The sequence below is a fragment of the Gracilinanus agilis genome, chromosome 6 (genome assembly GCF_016433145.1).
Source record: "Gracilinanus agilis isolate LMUSP501 chromosome 6, AgileGrace, whole genome shotgun sequence".
In the NCBI taxonomy this organism is placed as follows: Eukaryota; Metazoa; Chordata; class Mammalia; order Didelphimorphia; family Didelphidae; genus Gracilinanus; species Gracilinanus agilis.
Window position 1 is genome coordinate 88,241,917 of NC_058135.1, and position 16,623 is coordinate 88,258,539.

At 35.8% G+C, this 16,623-nt stretch overlaps 1 protein-coding gene across 1 annotated transcript in view; it reads right to left on the bottom strand.

Moving 5' to 3' along the window:
* WDR17 (WD repeat domain 17) overlaps positions 1-16,404 on the bottom strand; it is a 77,414-nt gene extending 61,010 nt beyond the window's left edge. The window contains exons 1-5 of the mRNA XM_044681667.1: positions 16,282-16,404; positions 12,928-13,111; positions 11,184-11,414; positions 5,047-5,298; positions 2,284-2,406 (exon numbers count right to left, since the gene is read on the bottom strand). Of these exons, the coding sequence (XP_044537602.1) occupies positions 2,284-2,406; positions 5,047-5,298; positions 11,184-11,414; positions 12,928-13,111; positions 16,282-16,404 (913 nt within the window). The remainder of the gene's footprint in view (positions 1-2,283; positions 2,407-5,046; positions 5,299-11,183; positions 11,415-12,927; positions 13,112-16,281) is intronic.
* Between the last annotated feature and the right edge of the window lie 219 nt (positions 16,405-16,623).

The window sequence follows — 16,623 nt, forward strand, 5'->3', positions numbered from 1 at the left end:
TACACACACACACACACACACACACACACACACACACACACACACATATATATATATATATATATATATATATATATATATATATATATATACACACACACACATACACACACACATATAAACATTTTCCTTTGACTCTAAAAACAACTTCTTGAAGGTAGGTACTTCAGGCACTGAATCAAATAATTTCAGAGAAGTGACTTCAATGGTTATATAATTCAATTCATATAGTAAAAGAGCTTTACCACACACATGACAAGGGATATTCACCCTCTGCCCTGGGCCCTTGTCTCTTTCTCTTTTTATTATCACAGTTAGTGATCCTATCAGCTCCCATCATTTCAGCTATCATTTCTATGCATATGACTCTCAGATCTTCTGGACTACACTTAATCTCAGTCCAGATCTTCAGTCTCACATTTCCAGCTCTCTAACATATATCTCAAACTTGTAAATGCCCCTTTTCTTCCCTAGCAATATCAGAGGGCCTGGTACAGTCCCTCATCACTTCAGGTCCTGATTCAAGTCTCCCCACCCCACTCTCATCTATGCTCCCCTCAGCTGTCAAAATGATCTTCCCCAAACACATGTCTGACCATATCACACCACTGCTCTGTCACCTCCAGCGATTTCCTCATTACCTCCAGGATCGAATATCACATTCTGTTTGGATTTTAAAGCCCTTTGTAACCTAGTCCCCTCCTACCTTTCTAGTCTTCTTATGCCCTCTTCAATCCAGTGGCATGGGCTTCCTTGGTGTTTCTCATACATGACAGTCCATCTCCTGTCTCTCAGTGTTTTCACTGGCTGTCTCCCATGCATGGAACACTTTCCCTCCTCAATTCTACCTCCTGGCATCCCTGACTTTCTTCAAGTCTCAGCTAAAGGCTTACTTTCTTCCAGAAGCCTTTCCCCATTCTCCTTAATCTTAGTGCCTTCTCTCCGAGACCATCTCCAATTGGTCCTATCTATACCTTGTCTATACATAACTGTTTGTATGCTATCTCTCCCATTTGACTGGGAGCTCCTGGACACCTGGCACCATCTTTGGTATTTCTTTGCATCTCTGGTGCTTGGCACACACTCTAAATAGATGTAATATGGCTAAATTTGATTTGATAGAAACACTTATTTAAATTTTTTCTTTGGACCTCTTTTACCTACTTGTTCTTCCAAGAATTTCAACTCTCTTGCCTCTACTTCTATAAATTCCTCTCCGTCAAAATCATATCCCATATTAGAAATGCTCTGTCCAACATATTCTTCTTGAATTTCTGATTTAAAATAACTCTACTGAATTCTAAAACTATTATATTAAGGTACAGAATCCATCAAGCAATTATTATATTCTTCCTTTGTGCCCTAGAATCTACTATGTCTGGGGAATTATACACATTAGATTGTGAGCTCCTTGAGGACGGGGACTGTCTTTTGCCTCTTTGTGTCACTCTAGTGCTTAGCTCAGCACCTGGCACATGGCAGGTGTTTAATACATGCATATTTACTGACTAAAGAATATAAATACATAAGCAAAAAGTCCTTGACCTCAAGAAGCTTACATCTTTTTTAGTAATATGTGTGTGTGTGTGTGTGTGTATGTGTGTGTGTGTGTAAAACAAAAGTAGTTGGGAGTTAGGAAAGCTTTAGAAGAAGGTGGCATCTAATTTGAGTTTTGAGCAAGAGTAGGTAGAAGTGAGGAAGGAATGTATTTCAGGAATGGGAGAGACAGTCTGTGAAAATGACATGAAGATGAGAAATAGAATGTTCTTATACCCTTTCATTATCTTTATGAGAATAGCATTCCTCTTTCCAGCCACTTTCTCCTTCAGAACCATATGTAAAAAGACTATGAAAAAATCTTCCTAGCTACTTTAAATGCTGCTTCACCCTTTCTCCTGTACCTTAGAATTGTCTAATGTTGAATAGAGGATCATAGAAGATTCATCAAACTACTCTTTTAACCCCTTCTTTTGAAGATCAATTACTAAGCATTTACTGAGTGTTTACTAAGTGGCAAGCACTGGGGATACAAGATCAAAGTAATCAAACCCAGAGGGAATAAGTAACTTGCCCAAATTCTCATGGGAGGAAAATGGTGGAGCCAGGACTGAGATCTAAATCTTCTAGCTTTGTAGTCATTGTTCCAATATCTCAGTCCCCAAACTTTTTATTCCTATCCTCAGTCCAGCCCAAGCCATGTTTTAAGCCTCTAATGCTTATTAACAGCTATAATATTTGATATTGACAAGAAACTTTCTAATCAAATAACGTAGTTTTACTTACATTTTTTCTTTGGGGGAGAATTAAGTACATGTAAAACATGAAATCCTGTTTTCTTCAATTTAAAATTCTCAAGAGGTGTTGACCTTGAAACATTCCAAACTCTAAGTATCCCAACTTGGGAATCTAGAAGGAACAGAAAAATTCCCTTCATTATAGCCCAGTTTTGAAATTGGATTACCTACATATAAATGTAATTAAATAATTTTGGAACTATAATTCAGAGAGATTCATGTATTTGTTAACATCACTCTTACAGTGTAGTAATAATATATTCACATAACTATAGTTCATTTTACATATGGAACAAATTACACATAATATCTATCTATATAAAAACACATACTGTATATGTATAGACATATATACACACATTAGTTTTGGGAGGGTGTAAATTCATCCCCTACTTCCTGGCCATCTACTCCCCAGTCTTGATAGCTGCCTTCACTTGTCATACCCATCCATCCCCTAGAGACCATTCCCCAGAAGTGAGGTGTGAAACCCTTCCCATATCTGGCTTTGGTCTAGGGTTTCCAGGTCTCTCACCTGACCCCCTACTTCAGGTAGACCCTCATTATATTTTACTTTACTCCCTACTCACTAGTCATATTCTCAACAGCCTAGATAGCCATCTTGACACTAAGACCAAACAGAATACTGCAGAGGCTTCAGCCTTTCATCACTGGAAATTTTGCCTGAGAACCTCACTACTCCCTAGTTCTGAGACCTGATCAAAATTCACTCTGCCATTTGTTCCTGAAAGGAGCAGTGTCAGTCTACTCTCCCTATGGCTCCACTCGCTATCTCTGAAACTTTTTGCATCTAAGTACCCCTACCTATTTACTATTCTCTTATGTGTATTGTGTCCCTCTATGAGAATGTAATAGCTTTGGAGATGGGAGCTATCTTTGATTTTGTCATTTGTATCTCCAAGGCTTAACAACAGGGCTCAGCATCCAATAAATGGTGAAGTAGCTAGATGGTTCAATGGGTAGTGTTCAAATCTGGACCCAGATACTTAGTAGCTGTGTGGCCCTAATCATGTCACTTAATCTCTGCTTGCCTCAGTTTCCTCATCTGTAAAATGGAGATAATAATATTCCTCCAAAGTTATTATAAGGATTAAATGAGATCATATCTGTAAAACACTTAGTACAGTGCCTGGTACAGAGTGCCATATAAATGTTAGTTATTATTATTATTAGCCTTTCAGTCATTCATTTATACTTATGTTTTTAAAATAAACTAAAGCTTTCAAATAGAGCATTTCCTTCTTTTCAGCTTTTTCTATCTCCCAAACATGATGAACATAGATAAAATTAATTAATATTAAGCTCCAAGTCTCCTAAATATTTTTTCTAATCTATTGTTTAGGTCACTTTGATCTGCCCGTTTCCCCTACCTATTGCTTACTTGCTGAACAGTCTCACTCAAAAATAAGTACAAGGCAGAGAGAAGTCCCTCCTTTCCTCTTTCTCTTTTTAATCTACAGAGATGGCTGAGACAGAGCACCTGGGCTTAGTAACCTGGGAAGCTAGTAAAGGGATGAAAACAGTTCATCTCCACCCTCTTCTGCCTCTTGTTCCTCCAAATCTTCTTTCTTGATGCCATATTGACCTTCTCTTCTCATCCAAGTTCTTATGGTCTACCATCTTTGGCAGAGAAAATTATCTTTCTCTCATGCAGACATTTCTCCTCAAACCCAAAAGAACAGAAAAACATTTAAAAATCTACAACCTGGGGACAACCAAGTGGTTCAGTGGATGCAGAGTCAAGCCTAGAGACCAAAGATCATGGGTTCAAATCTGACCTCAGACACTTCCTAGCTGTGTGACCCATTGCATAGCCCTTACCACTCTTCTGTCTTGGAACCAATACACAGTATTGATTCTAAGACAGAAGGTAAACGCTATCTAACCAAAATCAAATTTTAAAACTAATAAAACACATGAAAGATAAAGTCATATTTGTATGACATGCTATATCCAAGATTGGAGGTTCAAGATCAAAATCCCTATTCATAAGAAAACTGTTTCACGTTCATGGGCAGCTGACTGTCTTTAAAGGTACCTGATACTAGACATAAATTAGAATTTCTTACAACTCAAAGTGCTTGACATCTTCTTTAAACATATATCAAATCAGCAAATGTTTTAGACTATCACAAGTCCTTCCCCAAGTGCTATCCTGATGCTGGTTTTCTTAAACTCTATGCCAGAAACACAAAAGCTATGTCACACCTTCTCAAACTTAAAAACGTCTGAGTATCAGCTTACCTTCATAATCTACCCTGGACCTATTCTCAAGGCCAGGTCATGGCTGAAAATTTATTAATGGAACCAATAAAAGCCCCCACCCCTGCCACCCCCATCTACTTATTGACCTCACATTAACCTAACTGATCTTACGAAGTCACACACAAACATCTAACTTACCTGATAGATAAAATTACATACACCATGGGGATGGTTATCTGAAATACATATAGTCCTAATTTCATCTTGTTATGAGGATGAAATTCAAATAAAACAGAAGAAAATCAATGGTTCTAATTTCCATTTTGTCTAAATATCAGGATATAAAAATCCAAACTCCTATAGCTAACTTTACATTCCCTTTTCGGACTTTTGTAGTTCTTCAGGACAATCTTGGGAGCACAAAATTTAGATAGTTTTAAGGCTGTTTAAGAATTAATCAGAACAACAAATAAAATAGTTTTTTTTCATAATGCACTGACTTCAATTATAACTTCTCAATGACACGTACCTCCAGTTACAAACATCCCAGGGGCGGTAGGAACCCAGGCTAAACACTGTACTGATGCTGCTGCAGTAGGAAAATTAAATGTTGTGATACAAGAGAGTGATTCAGAATCTACAAGGCGAATGCCATTATGTAAATTTGCCACAAGGAGATAGTCAGTAGACAGTGGGTCCCACTCCAAAGCTGCCACAGGGTCGTCTTCATCTGTCCCTTCAAGAGATTCAGGTCTCAGAACATGTTTCTGACTCTTAGAACCTATTTTTTTTACAAAAAAAAAAAGAAACTTTATTTACAGAATAAATCATTCACAATTTATAATGCATCAAATTACTGTTCTCTATATTCTAAGAATTATTCATATGTAGAATCATGAAGATGATTTTATTTGCAGAAGCAATGGTTATACTAGAGAAGAAAGTAAGAATTTGTCATCATAAACGTATTCAGATTCTCCATGTTACTATTAGTGTGGAGAAAGCAGAACTGTCTTTACTTTCTGTTGTTCATAGGTAGAAAATATAACAAAGAAAAATAATTATCTAGTTATAAACATCAACATAATGTGAAATTCTGTTAATAACTGACAAAATCCTTTTGTAGTTTTTCAAAAAGTCCAGGTGCCTTAAAACAATTAATATGATAACAACAGTATTGTTAAAAACAAAACAAAAAACACAATACTTTGCATTCTCTATGCACTATTTTCAATACAATGTTATTCCTGATTCCAGAGTACTGATGATGAAACATACTATCCAACAAAGAGAGATAGCTTGGTTTAGGGTCCAGAAGGAGACATAATAAGTCTATATAGCCACTGAGAAAATGTGTTTTGCGTGACTATGCATATTTTGTCATGAGAAAATTTGTTTATCTTTTCTTTTTCAATGGCATTAGGAGGACATGAAAGAGCGAAAAGAAGTTTCAGTTTTTCAGAAATAGAGGGGGGGATGCTGCAGATGTTGAATAATGCATTCAGATAAGGTCAGTGAATTATTAAGTTTCACTTAACTGTTAAACTATTTATTACATGAGAACTCTCACGGAGTGGGAGTAATCTATAAATTTCTTAATGTAAAGATAAGACATATCAATAAAATTTTTAAAAGAAACTTTGCTGAATATTCTTGTATAAATGAAAAGGAAAAAGAACCCACAGAGATAATGATAAAAAAAAGATGACAAAATTCATGACTGAATTTGTCTTTTACCTCATGTGATTCCCTCTCTATTTCTTGTTTGGTCATGAACTCTTCTCATCTTAATAAATCTAATAACTAATATCCCATGCTCCTCTAATTTGCTTCTGTTATCACCCTTCCTTATATAAAAATCAATTATCTTAGTTATAAGTGTGAGATGTTGGTCTATGGCTAAATTATGCCAGACTCTTTTACAGTTTTCCCAGAAGTTTTTGTCATAGTTTTTGCCCCATAGTTTTTGGCTGGGATCTTTGGATTTATCAAATACTAAGTTGCTGAGGTCCTTTGTTTCTGTACATTGTGTACCTAATCTTTTCTATTGATAAACTACCCTTTTTCTTATCTAGAATCATATGTTAATGGGAGATCTGGCACTGGGAGACAGTTCAGTTCCTATTTCTGCCTCCACTGGTCCTCATTCAAATGCTATCCACTATGCATCACCTTCTGTTATAGTCTCAGGATTTCCTCATCTAAGTATATCTTCTTAATATACATTATATTTCCACAAACACATTTACACTTATTCTTTTTGAATGAGTTATACCCTAATTCCAGAGCTATATTCCAGATATGGATTTTATTCTACCAAGTTCCAATGAGTCCATAGGTATTTTGCCCCTCTAGTTCACCTTACTTGTTATTCAGATTTTGAATATTTATGTATAGTCATAAGACCGTGGCTTTCTTTGCTGGCTCCTTTCTTGGATTTTTCCTACTCTGAATTCATAAGATTACCTAAGCATCTCTACTACTATCATTCCTCTATTGTAGCTTCTGTCTGTTTTCTCATTTGGTGGATTTACAGAAGCAAATTTTCTTCTTCTCTTCTCCCTTTCAGTTTAAAACACCTTAGGTTAGATTTGCAAGATCCTAGGCAAATATATTCTTACAAAACCTTTGTTAGATGCAATCCATTCCTGAACAGAAGCCTGGTCAAGCTTTTCAAATTTGAAATTGTGGTCCAAGAAAATTCAAATGCTGTTCTCAGATGTTATATTCTAAACCAGCTACTCACTTCCCAAATACACATTTCTTTCCTGAAGTTCTTGCATTCAATCAACAGCAACAATGAAAACCAAAAAGATGGGGAAAAAATCTTTGTTCCTAACACCCTCACTTTCTTTACTGAGATTTCTTTAGTAAATCAACCAGAAGAGGGTCATTAGCCAGACTGACAAGCCTTGGGAAGTTCTCTGCCAGGTCCTGAAATATAAGCCTTTGGAATATAGCAGGCCATTTTAATGTTAGAGGGATTACAAATGACTGTCTCATAACCTCAAAAATGAGCTAAGAAAAAAATTCAAAATCAAAACAAATTAAAAAGAAATAAACGAATAATATGGAAATAGCATTTGAGTGATAATATATGCATAACCCAGTGAAATTTCTTGTGTAATGCAGATAGGCATTTACCCTGCAAAACCTAACTGTAGAGCTTCTGGCATTTAGCCAGCCTTAGAACTTTGACAAAGGGTCAGTTGGTCCCAGAAGCTTGTGAAGAGTGGAGGGGCAAACTGGGCTCTGCCTTCAGGCTGAAACCTTGCCTTGAATCTGTGCTTTTGTCTTTGGACATTTGGAGCTTAGCTAACTTCTCTGGACTTTCCCTGAGCTTCCCTATATCATTCCCCTATTACCTTCCTGATTTTCCTGTGGGCTTTGGGAGAAGGGTGGATTTTGGGGTTGTAGCAATTAGACTTTGAGGATTTAGTTCCTCATAGACAAGAAGGGCTTACCCTTGAAACAAACTATCCCTTGCTTTATTGTTTTAGTACTCCCTAACCTCAAGGGCAGCCAAACTTCCCTGGCTGAGAGAGAGCAATCTCTCTCTCAGTCCAAGCCATTCCTTTGACTCTCCCCCACCTTAAGTTTCTCCCTAGCAGCTGTTAGGGAAACCTTGTGCGCCTCTCTCCTTTATAATCAATCCTGAAACTTTAATAAACCCCATTGTTACCTAATCAAACCTTTTGCTAAATCAGTGGCTCAACAATAAGTGAAGGTTGAAAGAGGGAAGGAACTATTCTCTTTATTTTCCTAAGGGAAGCTGGAGGCGTCCATCTTGGGAGGAAGTAGTTGTCTCTATACTTCCTCCCAGAAACCCTTCAGTTTCACTGACAGGGAGTAGCCTTGGGACGCCTTCTTTGTGGACTTGAGAAACTGACTAGAAAGCCCTCCAGTCAGATTCAAACCACTTCTGACTGGCCCTAACCTTTGTGTCTGTAGAAATACCTTCCTTCCCCAGTAACCTCTGTCTCTAGTCTGAGTGTCTCCCTGTTGCAGCTACCTCCCCTAATTACCTCATCATCTCCCTTACCATTCATTATACTACCTTGTCCTCTGTTTCCCTAAACTCAGCCATTCCTTTACATCTCTCCTTACCACCTCAATCCACTATTGCACCTTCCTTACCCACCAAAGGACCAAAACCCCCTTTTTACCCTTTCTTTATTTCCTTTTTATTACACTTGTCAACCACAGGAGGGGGAGGGGAAGAGCAGGGGGAGACAATAAGAATCTTGTAACCATGGAAAAAAATTTAAAAATAAAATCAAAATAATGAGTTAGCAACAATATTACTTAGCTCTTCTTCCTCTGACCTCCACTGATCTACTTTTCTATTTCTTAGCCAGTACCAGATAGTTTTGATAATTAAAGAGGATTCCCCTCTTTCTCATCTCACCTCATCCCCTCATTTTCATACAAAAACCCTCTATTTTCTTTTTCCTTATGGTAACCATTCTTTCTTTTTGAAAACCTAGAGTCTGAAGAGATTCCCCAAGTCCCACTTATTTTTTCTTCTAGGAGGGTAAACCATATCTGTACTTATAATGCAGAAAAGAGTCACTTCTGGAAGCAGAAATACAAATACAAACACTGCACAATTCTATGACAGTTAATACAAAATTCTCCCTACTTTCCATACTTGTTGGAAGTGAGACCCATAAACCTGTCCTTCTTGCTGGCAGCTTTCCCAAAGAATTTATGAGCAGATTGTTTACCCTTATTTTCTCCTGTTCACAGGGGAAATCAGAAGCCTGAGATTTGTATGCTTTTTGCATCTTTTCTTAAAGAAGGAAAATCGATTTCCCCTATCCTTTCATTTGTAAGCTTCTCCATTTCTCCCCTAGAAATTTACAATAGTACTTTTCCCTTTACTGTACAGAAAATGCTTCAAGGATATAGCCAGAAGTCAGTACTTGAGAGTACTTGAGACAGCATATCTACTGTCTAAGAATATAATTCGAAGAAGGTTACAAGAGTATACCCTTTTGAGGTTCAGAAATCTGGATGTACTAGACTAGACTACCAAACTATTACTACTAGGTATTAAAAAAAATAACAAAGGCTAAAATGAACACAGAGATGGCTTGTTCTCTACTATCAACTCTACAAATGGAATCCAATTAAATTAATAATTGGTTTACACTTATAGAGTACCTTATTTCATTAAACACGTCATTCACAATAAACTTATAAATAAAGTATAAGTCCAAATGAAAATACAAGTATTATTTCAAATACCTGGGGTCCTGATAACCTGATTGGTCTTAGTTGCCTATGACTTCTATGTCCAGGCTGAAGAAACACTTTGTTTCCCAGATTTCTCCTTCACCAGCAATCATGTACCTTCTGTCCTTCCCTCCTATCCCATTTCTACTTTCCAATTCTTGAATCTTAATCAAATCAACCCTGTCATTTTTTCCAGGAAAGAATATGCCTATATACTTCCCCTTTGGCTCTACTTACCATACCTATAAACTTTTCAAAATATTCTTCTCTACCTCTCTCCTCTGTGTTGTCATCCCCACCCAACCCAACCCATTAGAATATAAGCTCTTTGACGTCAAACATTGTCTTAATTTTGTATTTATATCTCCAGCAAATAGAATAATGCTTGGCACATAGTAAGCACTCCCCCCCCCTTTCCCTTCTTTCCTTCCCTCTTTCCTTTTTTCCTTTCTTTTCCTTCCCTCTTTTCTTCCTTACTTTTTGCATGAAGAAACTGACTCAGAAATATGAAACAATTTGCTTACAGTCATACTGCTAACAAGTATCAATGCCATGATTCAAAGCAAAGCCTTTTGATTATAAGAGTTCACTATTCTTACAACCACACTAGTAATGCCATTCAAAGAATAAAAAAAATCTGAACAGGTAATCAATGTTTTTATATAATAGTTATTGTATATATTACATATATGTACTTAGTGTAATAATAAATACATACTTAATGTATAGTACTTATATACTAATTGTAATCATAAATGTAAATGATTAGGTTTTCTCCTAAATATTATTTGTTGAGGTGGGAGCTTCTTCATTTTTGTATCCTCCATAGTACCTCTCACATATTAGGTACTGATAAAATATTTGTCAAATGAATTAATGCACTTGTAGCTTGATAAGCAGCAGGACTTCTGCCTCCAGGTATGAAACATTTTATCTCCATCAGAAGTTTCTTGTGCATTGAAAAAGTGAGAGAGGAAGTGCTACATAACTAGAAACATTTCTAGGAAGGCCAATTTATGAGCTCTAAACCACATAAGGAATTTGGTCTGCTGACCCACACACTAGCACAGATCCGAAACAAAATAGGGATGGAATGAGGACTGAGAGGCAGGAAAGGGCATGGTCAAGATCTTGGCACTTTCTCATGCAGTCACTCCCAACCATGTTAGCATGGCCAAAATTAGGAGCACTAAACTTCTTCTTTAATATCAGAGAGATCTCTTGATGAAAAAAATCTATCATGAGATGCTTTCCACAGCCTCTCCAATGAGACATCATCATTGAGAGGGAGGTGAGATGAAACACTCTTAGTAGAAGGCTTAAAGAGAAGCCAAGGGATAGCACCTCTATTCAGACAGTCATATAGATTAAGTATCGTAAGCTCCAAATTACATAGTTTTTATACTATTTGAACATTTAAATGATTACCTGGCTGAAAGAGTGAGAGGCTTCCATCAGTATGTCCAAATACAACTTTTCCTCTTTTTTGGGGATGCCATCTAAAGAGACAAATATCAGACAAAAAGCTGTGGGCTTCTCTGTGTACAGTTACACCTAGATCTGGTCCTGAAATAGTCCAAATATTCAGCGGGCCTCTGTTGGAAACAAATGCCACAGTATCTCCAGCATTCCAGCACCAGCTAAGGGAAGCAGGAACTCCTGGAACAGATTTTAAAAAATGACTGGAATAAAAGACAAATAATCCAAGTAAGCAAATATACAATGCAACATTATTTGCAGTTATTCTTTCCTGAAATTTAACTTTTTTAACAGAGAATCCAATGTATCCCAACAATTGGTGCAGTTATACACTTTTAATAGTTGAAGTTTATAAAAGTAGATCAAATTTAGGGATTAGAAACATAGACCATAAAGGTTAGGGTTAGAAATTGGCATAAAGGTAGAGATGAAAATAAAACTCATAGTTTCTACAATCCCTGTATCTATCCCATCTCAGTCACATACACAGCCACATCTTAAAACGCATTATCACAGAACTTTACCATACCACCTCTGAGATTCAGAATGCTTAAATTCTCTCCTACAACTTTCTGAACTTTCCTCTTTTCTACTATCCTTGGGCAAGACACATACTTTCTGATGCATTAGCCACCTCACCTTTAAAATGAGGCAATTAGAATGCAATGGTCCAGAAGGTCCCTTCCAGCTCTAAATTTATGATCCTACAAATTCCTCTTTCCTATCCTAGTGCACCTCTATTCTGGCCTCATTTTACCTTCCTTCTAAACAGCAGCGCCAAATTTAAACTATTCCAGTGCTGTGCTCACCACCATACTAGAATTCTCTTTGCCCTTCTTGTCCCTCTTCAGTTTCTAATTAATAAATCCATGCTGGTTAAGTTACTGCTTGGCAATCCTTTTATTCATCTTACTGCCTGGCTCATTTTCCATAATGACTATTTCCTCTTTTCATTAAAGTTTCTAAATGTTTCTCTTCTTCATATTTATAGCAGACTATTCAGCCTTCCACTTTACTGAGTGATTCAAGACCATTTGATAAGAAGTACTTCCATTTTCCTCTTCCTCTAAGTTGCAAAATTTCTCTGTGTCTTCCTCTATCATTTTTTTGAGGAATTTTTAGAGGCTTGGTTTCCTTTTTATCTCCAGAATTCTGGGACTGGGTCCCAATTGGACTGTGCCTCACCTAGCTTACTATTCTGACCAAGTCCCAGACATTCTTTACTCCCTACCATCCATCTATTCATCTTCTAAACCAGGGGTGTCAAATTTGAAGCTTTAGCCACAGGCTTTGGTAACAAATTTGAAAGTTTCTAGCCTGTGATTTTTCAGTGTCATTTTAGAATAGGCTTACATAAAGGAATCTGGGATGAACATCATGACTCCACTACTTTCAAAAGTTAAATATCAAGCAGTAGAGAGTCTGAGACAAAAGGGAGGAAGAAAAGCAATTCTTGTCTTATCAAATAAACAAAAATATTTTGTGTGCTTTATCTGTCCTCACATTAAGAAGAACATAAGATAGTTATTACATCACATAAATTTAATGTGAAATAATAGAGATAAAGGCTAAGAACTAAATATAACTTCTCACAAAACTATGTACCATTCTCCTTTAAACATTAAAGTTGATTGGCATTTGTCAAAGGAAAAATAATACCCATTCAAAAAGTAAACTACTACTGTAAGAATACCTTTTGTATTGTCAAGTTTTGCCACAACTTTTTGCTCAGCCACATTCCAAATGATCACTAAGTGATCTGCACTGCCACTCACAAAGATGTCAGGGTTATGGGGACACCAAGAAATTGCAGTGATTGTCTTTTTATGTTCAGACATAATTGCATGTAATTTGAATTCATTGTACTGATGATCCAGCTAAAAGAAAAGATATACACAAAACAAATACATTAATATATCATTTAAATGTATACACTGTTCACTAGAAAATTAGACAAAAAACACGGATTTGAATGTGCAGTTTCCCATACATATTAACATTGCATTTTCACTAACCTTAATATTGGCTTCAAAAGAATGAAGCCTAATTAAGAAATGGAGATTTCAAATCTTTTCATTTTCGCTTTTAAATATACCTGCAAAGATTCTGAGCATATAAAAACTGTCTTCTCCTTAAAAGGAAGATGAATATGTTTTTATGATATTATCTACCTTGGACTTGAATATCAAAAGTCCTGGCTAACTCTCAAACTAATCCTTAGATATCCATTAAACAGTCTGTAGAAACAAAATAAATAGACTACACCCATGTTATTTGAGCAAAACGTATTTAATTTCATAGAATATCAGAGGTGAAAAGGATCCCAAAGGCCATGGAATCTGACTCATATCTAAAAAAGAATTCTTCATACAACATGCCTGACAGTTATCCAAATACAAAATAAGAGGCAAAACTGTCACGTTCCTAGGCAGACCATTAAACCTTGTAAATATTTAATATTTTCACATATTTATGTAGTTCTCCTGTACAACAGATATGCTTGTGGCATAATTATTTTTCAGCTACTTTCATAATAGTTCTATCAGAAAAGGACTGAATTGCCAACTAATTCACCTGATTTGGTTATTAAGTTGGTTGAAAGAACCACCTTTGTGATACCATGGTATCTTTTAGTTACACCTGTTTAAATGTTGCCTATTCCTCATTTTGATATTGGCTTTAAGCTGGCATGAAAGGACATGTTTTCCTATCTTTTTTCTTATAGCATTTATACTTATATTAAGGCTTATAGTATGGAAACAAAAAGGAGATGGCATCATGGGTAGAGACCTGACCTTGGAGTCAGGAAGTCCTGAGTTCAAGACTGGCACATAAATTTTGATTTAGATTTACAGACACACATGTGTGTCCATGTATGTGTACATATAATATACATGCATGTATATGCATTCATACATATATATGTATATACACATAAATTAATTAACCTATTTCTGACTCATTCCGGGCAAGTGACTTAAGTACTCAGGACCCCCAGCAATTCTCTAACAATATAAAATTGCAAAACAATTGTTGATCTGCACTGTAAGGAGAGTTTCCTCAACAGGAGCTCATTACATGGAAATAAGATACAATTAATAAATGTATCAGTGGAAAAACTTGTTGCTTTTTGAAAGAAAAATTTTACCATGTGCAATTACTTTCTAGAGACAGACCAAACCCATGAGCGAGCATTTAAGCTGAAAGGAATAATAATGCTTTTCATGTTTATTGTACTTTATACTTTTCAAAGAGCTTTCACATAAATTATCATATTTAAAGTTAATAGATCTGCTACTTTGATTTATTTTTATGTCAATTTTTATAACACAAATTTTCCATTAGCATGAATTTTAACAAGGATTTAGGGCAAGGATATCTAGCTAACCCAGTTTCTACTTTTTCATGTATATTAAATCCTTGAGTTCACTAATTTTGAGTTACTTGCAGTATTTCATGGCAAACAAATTTTCCTCATAGTTTTTTTTTAAATTTACTCATTAATTATATGATATATAAACTTTTCTAGGTGATTAACTTAAATTGACATATTTTTAAATTGCCAATCATGGAACATGTTTAAATCTTTTCACTAGATTTTGTTTTGTTTTGTTTTGTTTTTAAACCCTTCCATCTTAAGAGTCAATACTGTGTATTGGCTCCAAGGCAGGAGAATGGTAAGGGCTAGGCAATGGGGGTCAAGTGACTTGCCCAGGGTCATAGAGCTGGGAAGAGTCTGAGGCCAGATTTGAACCTTGGACCTCCTGTCTCTAGGCCTGGCTCTCAATCCAACTGAGCTACTCAGCTGCCCCCTTTTCACTAGGTTTTTAATCACTATGTATGATATTCTAATACTTTTAGAATGATTATTACTTAACTAATCTGAAAACATTTGTAATGACATCCATTAGAAAGCAATAATAGGTCATTAAGAAACAGGAAATTAAACTTTAAACTTTTAACTTTTTTGCATTTAGTACAGTTTCTGGCTACATAATAACTAACTTTCTTTAATACTTCATAATCTGTGATTTCACTGTAGCACGGCATTGACCTCTGGATTCTCAAAGTCTATGCCAATGGAGAGCAAACTTTGGTGAATACTCCAAGGAATGGCACATTGACACACTATATGTACATTGATTGTCAGAGGACCATCGTAGATAATTTCAGATGTGACTGTCTGCTAAGAGATCTAGACTACCAAGAGTGCTGAAACTAGATCTTTTGAGTACAAAAACTAAATCATGGGCTTGAATGTCTGCATTCACCATTCAACTTATATTCATTGGTTTCATAAGCTTCAGGTAGGCTGAATCCCTTTTACAGTACACTGGGCTGAAAAGCTCTATCTGACTTATTTTATGTTAGAATTTTCTTCTAAATTTTGTTTGAAATATATAAGCTAAAGACAGCAGCTTGAAAATCATGATGGAAATGTTTCCTAATTATAGTATGGGCAGCTAGAAGGTATAATGGACAGAGCGATGGATCTGGAATCAGGAAGTCCTCAGTTCAAATCCTGCCTCAGACACTTACTAGCTCTGTAACTGTGGGCAAGTCACTTAACCCTATTTGCTAAATGAGCTAGAGAGGAAAATGGCAAACCACTCCAGTATCTATGCCAAGAAAACCCCATGTGGGATCATAAAGAATGACTCAACAATAATTATTGTAGAAATAAATAAGTGAAATGGAATATATTTGTGTGTGTATTCCCTTTATATATGTAAAAATCTCTCTATGGATTTAAATATAATACAAATAATATAACACTTAAATATGATGTTATTAAAATTGTAAATTATTCAATTAAAATATTTTAAATGATGTGAACATATAAAACTTACATAATTATAGATATAATATATATTTAAATCTCTAAGAGAATCTTTTTATAATCTAAATATTATTTTGTAAAACTCTTATTACATAAGAATATTCCTATAAGTCTCAATTTAAAATAATGTTGATAAGTATTAAAATATGAACCAATAAAATTACATCTTCCATGAAGTTTTGAATTACTAAAAAGTATTCATTTTACCTGGTAAATATAGATTGCCAGAGTAGCACAGTAAGCAAATCTGTCCCCACTGGCTGCACAGACATCTTTGTTCCAAGGCTGACATCCAGCAGCCAAGAGGCCCACTTGCTTGACTTGGGACATCTTTGACTAGAAGAGAAATAAGTGTAAAGAAACACCAGAGTCATATCCATTGCTCAATGAGTCAGTTTATAGTTCATTGGTAACATATAAAATTTCAACTATCCTGCACTTTGAAAGACCTCTGAATTCAGTTTTGTGTGCAATAGTGGGCAGAGTGGAAATGAATGTATACAAAGTTCTAGCAAGATGTACCTTCACAATTTCCGTGCTGACTATACA